Below are 3195 nucleotides of genomic sequence, written 5' to 3'. Positions count from 1 at the left end.
CTGTATGAATATTTGAATATGCAATACACCAAAATAAAGATCAGAGCCTCTACTTTCTACTCTGTTTTATTCTAGCTTAAAGCATTCTTTTTTTATCAACACTTGAATATAGGTAGGTTTCATAAAAATGCATAATTTTGAGCAAAAACGTGAGAAAATCAAATTTTTATTAAAAACTACATCTGGATAATATTCAGTACGATTATCAAAGCATAAATCCAGTAAATCGCTTCCATCAACACCTCCAAAGCTTGCACAGACATATACCACTTCCTGGATCAACATTTTACTCGTGAAACATTATGCAGTTTTCATTTATATGCTGTCTATTGCTGATGATCGCATTATTTTTCATATGCATCTGTTTACATAAGAGATCTCTAGTTTTTCCGTCCTGTTTTTGTTCGGGAGGTTTTGTACTCGTTCAGAAGATGCGTAATAGCGCCCCCGAGTGTATAACAGTGAAAACACGAAAAGCCGTAAAACGTCTTTGGCGGGGAAGCGTTTTCTTTTAAAAGACGAGATAACTCGTCAATGGCGGGTAAAGAGTTAATAGGATGCAGTTATAAAAGTTCCCCATTTTTCAAACTTGAACTTGATCTTACCTCATCTAATAACAGTACAGATGACTTTATTATTTCCCTCCATTTTTCCAGCTCGTTTTCATGGTAACGCTGCTGAGATTCCAAAAGTTGAGCCCATTCAATCTGTGTCTGTGGAAGTTTACTGCAACACACACAGAGCCAAAAACATTCCTCACACAAGTATCATTCAAGTTCATATGCTGCAAAAATCAGTTTATTTATGAATAGTGTTTCCTCTTGTGTTCTGGTAAAAATGCAACAACAACAAAAAAATAAAAAGACTTGAAAAGCAAAATCTGAAAAAGACAGAAAATGTAGACTGAGTGTATTTAAAAAAAAAACATTTGGGCAATGAGGTAAGAACTTATGCAATATTGCTCAATTAATTTGATGTTGTACTTAAAAAACAAAACAAAACAGATTTAAAAGATTTTATGCAGAGTGGCACAAACGGTGCAGGACGAGTTATACGCCAAAGTTTAGGAGTTTTGAAAAACCTCATATTCCATCTCTAAAAAAGAACAAATAAACACATTCAAAGGTCTAGTTACTGTACCTTTCAAGAGACCTGAGACCCTGCCAGCCGGTCAGACTCTGAGCCGTGTATTCCAGCATCCATAGCTTATAAAACAGCATCATGTTCAAAAATACCAGTAGCACCAGACTGAAGAGCAGAAGAGGACAAACTCAGATTAGCTCATGAACGGCAATGCATTAATCCTAAAGCAGCTAAACAAGTTTCAAATTCATACAGATGAAAACATCGAATACCTTACACAAATCCTGCAGGATGCAATGAAAACAGGAGAGAGAAAATACATGAAGCCAAAGAACAACAGAATGCAACGAATTCCAGCTGATCAACAGTGTGAGTTACTTGTACAGTCACTAAGAAATGTGAAATAAACAAAGAAACCTTTTAATCTTCTAAAAATATAACAGAGGGTGCAATATGAAGACTATCAGACCAAAGTAGACACTGAATGAAACATGCAATGAAGACTTTAAAGAGGCCTAGTTTATACATTTATAGCATGCTATATTATGTATACATCATATTCTTGTATTTAATAACAGGAAACTTCCTTCACATGACACTTTTAAATGAGATGCATGTGTCAGTTTTATATTGCAGTTAGACATTATTTGCTAAAATGAGCAATTTAGGAGAAAAGGAGTGGAGAAAAGAAGTCCTGTGATTTGGTTTCTCACTGCGAATACTCACACAGAGCTGATTATAAGCAGAAGTTTGGAAACGCTGTAGAGAGCCAGGCCTTCAGATCCGTGGTCCGGGATGTGTCTGGTCTGTGTGGATCCTGCGGCAGCACATACATTATAATCAATAACACAAAAACAACAATCAGGCATGTGATCAGCTAGAGACAAAAAAGAAGGAAAATCTGACCATGCCCACAAGCCACACCCCCAGCACTTATTATTAAAAATATATATTTAGCACATTAAAAGATATATCCTATATTTTAATAATACATACTATTGTCCTGTAAAAAATAAAAAGCAGCATTTAATAATCATGATAACAATATAATATAATATATTATAATGAAAAGTTGAATTACTGAAATAAATGAACTTTTCCACGACATTCTAATTTATTGAGATGCACCTGTATTATAGTAAAGTATATAGAATTGTTATTATTATTAAAGCACCTACCAAAAGTTTGGAAACATTACAATTATTAATGATTTTGAAATATATATCTTCTGCTCATCAAGGCTGAATTTATTTGATCAAAATAAAGTTTAAAAAAAAAACAGCAATATTGTGAAATATTATTACAAATGTAAAAAAAAGTTTTCAATTTTAATATATTATAAAATGTAATGTTATTCCTGTGGTGCAAAATTTTCTTCATCATTACTCCAATTTTCAGTGTCACATGAACTTTTAGAAATCATAATTTATTTGGCTCTCAAGAAACATTTCTGATTATTATCAATGTTGAAAACAATTTTGCTGCTTTATATTATGTGTGGAAATGGTGATACACTTTCTTTTTCAGGATTTTTTGATAAATAGAAAGTTTAATTAACAGCATTTATTTGCAGTTATCAAATATATTAATTAAATTTGCTAATGCATTTATTACATAGAAATCATTTTAAAAGTCTTCACTCACTTTTTATCACTTTCATGCATGATGAATTCAATTATTAATTTCTCTCTCTTTTTTAAATCTTATACAAATGTTTGAGTGGTATCATTGTTTCCACAAAAATATTAAGCAGCAAAACTGTTTTTAACATTGATAATAATGAGAAATGTTTCTTGAGCAGCAAATCAGCATATTAGAATTATTTCTGAAGGATTATGTGACACTGAAACTTCTCTTTTTAAACAACAACAGATTTGTATAAACATTTCTAATGACGAATGTTGCGTTCCCAAATGCACTAACAGTGAATCGAAGCTAAAAACAGTACTGTAACAGCAGACGTGTAGTGCGTCAGACTACAACCTATTATATAATTACATCACAACCGTTGCGAATTTTAGGACAGCACTAGCAATCTCAGGCTGCATCCGAAAACTTAGGCAGCTGACTTGCTGCCTCGCTGCCGTATGAGGCAATGACTTTGCAGGCAGC

The 3195-nt window shown here is 32.9% G+C and overlaps 1 protein-coding gene across 1 annotated transcript in view; it reads right to left on the bottom strand.

The window, feature by feature from the left end:
* The window catches only part of LOC107689718 (GRAM domain-containing protein 1B-like), a 38527-nt gene that overhangs the window by 1363 nt on the left and 33969 nt on the right, over positions 1-3195 (bottom strand). Inside the window, exons 14-17 of the mRNA XM_016487851.1 lie at positions 1810-1900; positions 1356-1367; positions 1141-1248; positions 606-726 (exon numbers count right to left, since the gene is read on the bottom strand). Coding sequence (XP_016343337.1) covers positions 606-726; positions 1141-1248; positions 1356-1367; positions 1810-1900 — 332 coding nt within the window. The remainder of the gene's footprint in view (positions 1-605; positions 727-1140; positions 1249-1355; positions 1368-1809; positions 1901-3195) is intronic.

Source organism: Sinocyclocheilus anshuiensis, unplaced genomic scaffold, assembly GCF_001515605.1.
Source record: "Sinocyclocheilus anshuiensis isolate Anshui unplaced genomic scaffold, SAMN03320099.WGS_v1.1 scaffold393, whole genome shotgun sequence".
Taxonomy (NCBI): Eukaryota; Metazoa; Chordata; class Actinopteri; order Cypriniformes; family Cyprinidae; genus Sinocyclocheilus; species Sinocyclocheilus anshuiensis.
Note: the sequence above shows the minus strand (reverse complement) of the source record. Positions and strands in the feature narration are given on the sequence as shown.